Below are 1,629 nucleotides of genomic sequence, written 5' to 3'. Positions count from 1 at the left end.
AGTTAGTAAATTGAGCTATTATTATGTTATGTGAAATTGTGAATGCAGAATAAAAGGAACCGCTTTCAAAGTAATAATGGAAAATGAGGATCAAGTTGAGATTTCTTTCACAAGAACATGGGACGTGTCCCTCAAAGACCAGCTAGTTCCTTTGAATATCGATAAAAGGTCATATAAATAAATTGTCTTCTATATTATTAATAGGAGGTAATAATGTTTAGTTTGGTTCCTAAATTTTTTAACATTCGGTTAAAATAGTCTTTGATTTTTAAACATAACTAAATTAGTTTTTGAATTTACAAATGATTTATTTTTTTTGTTCGACCTATAAAGCACAGACATTTTACGGAATTGTCGTGTCTGACATGACATTTATCGACATTCGTTCGACACGCGTGTCTGCTGGATCCAACTGTGTCTTAAGAAAAAGTAAAAAGATTATTCTTCGGACATGCTTGGACACACTTAAATACCATAACGTGTTAGCGTCTAGTCTTATTCTTAACATATATTTTTAAAATAAATTTAGATATAGTATATATTATTATTTATTAAAACAAAAAATATTTTAAATACTTGATATAATTAAAATAAGACATTAAAAATAATTAAAAAATTAATTCATATTTTAATATCAATAAAATATCAAAATATCATTACAATTTATTTAAAAATACTTTATATTTTATATGTATACGTGTCTCCATATTTTATAAAATTTTAAAATTTGCGTATCGGTATATTCCATATCGTGTCTTATATCAGTGTCCGTGCATCATAATTGTTCCTAATTCAACCATAGTAGAACTTTAAAATGTAAGTGTGACATTTCCAACGACAAAAGGTGACATAGTTAAGACTTTAATGTGATTAAATATGAATTTTAAATTAGTTAATTAGACTCATTTCAATTAATTAATTATATATTGTTCTAGAAATTAACTATTTAAACACTTATTGTTGGAAATATCACCCTAGCAGTGTAACATTTCATAACAACAGGGCAGTTAAATCAGAAACTATTTTAATAAATATTGAAAATTTCAGAAATTAAATTAAACATTAATTCCTATTAATTACGTTATTAGTATTTATAGTTAATAATAACATGCATATATAATATAGGTTCATAATGCTTCGTGGTACTTCGGGGTTCTATTCATATGCTATTTACGAACACTTAAGCGAGTGGCCTGCTTTTAATCTTGACGAAACCAGAATTGCTTTCAAGCTCAGAAAAGACAAGTAATTATTAATTATTAACCTTATATGCTATGCTTTGTTTAATTAGAGACTAGCTATGACTGAATAGTGTGTTATATTTTTGGAGGTTCCATTATATGGCAATGGCGGATAACCGACAAAGAAACATGCCTCTTCCTGATGATCGAGTGCCACCAAGAGGCCAACCCCTTGCATATCCCGAAGCAGTTCTTTTTGGCGATCCTCTTGAACCTGAATTCAAAGGAGAGGTTGATAACACTTGTGAAAACTGAGGTGTAGTCAACTTCTCGTTGAAGTTGATAACTGAGAGTTATTAAATAAAATTTAATCAAATAAGTCAAATTATTTAACGGCTCTCAACTATTAACTTCATGTAAAGTTAACTGCACTGAGTTTTGACCATAT

At 28.4% G+C, this 1,629-nt stretch overlaps 2 protein-coding genes across 2 annotated transcripts in view; both read left to right on the top strand.

Annotated features, from left to right (window-relative positions):
* The window catches only part of LOC110264424, a 4,242-nt gene extending 2,663 nt beyond the window's left edge, over positions 1-1,579 (top strand). The window contains exons 3-5 of the mRNA XM_021106524.1: positions 49-168; positions 1,126-1,245; positions 1,331-1,579. Coding sequence (XP_020962183.1) covers positions 49-168; positions 1,126-1,245; positions 1,331-1,496 — 406 coding nt within the window. The 3' untranslated portion in view covers positions 1,497-1,579. The remainder of the gene's footprint in view (positions 1-48; positions 169-1,125; positions 1,246-1,330) is intronic.
* The window catches only part of LOC107606232 (rhamnogalacturonate lyase), a 16,696-nt gene that overhangs the window by 9,747 nt on the left and 5,320 nt on the right, over positions 1-1,629 (top strand). The gene's annotated exons all lie outside the window — the stretch shown is intronic.

This window comes from Arachis ipaensis, chromosome B07 (genome assembly GCF_000816755.2).
Source record: "Arachis ipaensis cultivar K30076 chromosome B07, Araip1.1, whole genome shotgun sequence".
NCBI lineage: Eukaryota > Viridiplantae > Streptophyta > Magnoliopsida > Fabales > Fabaceae > Arachis > Arachis ipaensis.
Note: the sequence above shows the minus strand (reverse complement) of the source record. Positions and strands in the feature narration are given on the sequence as shown.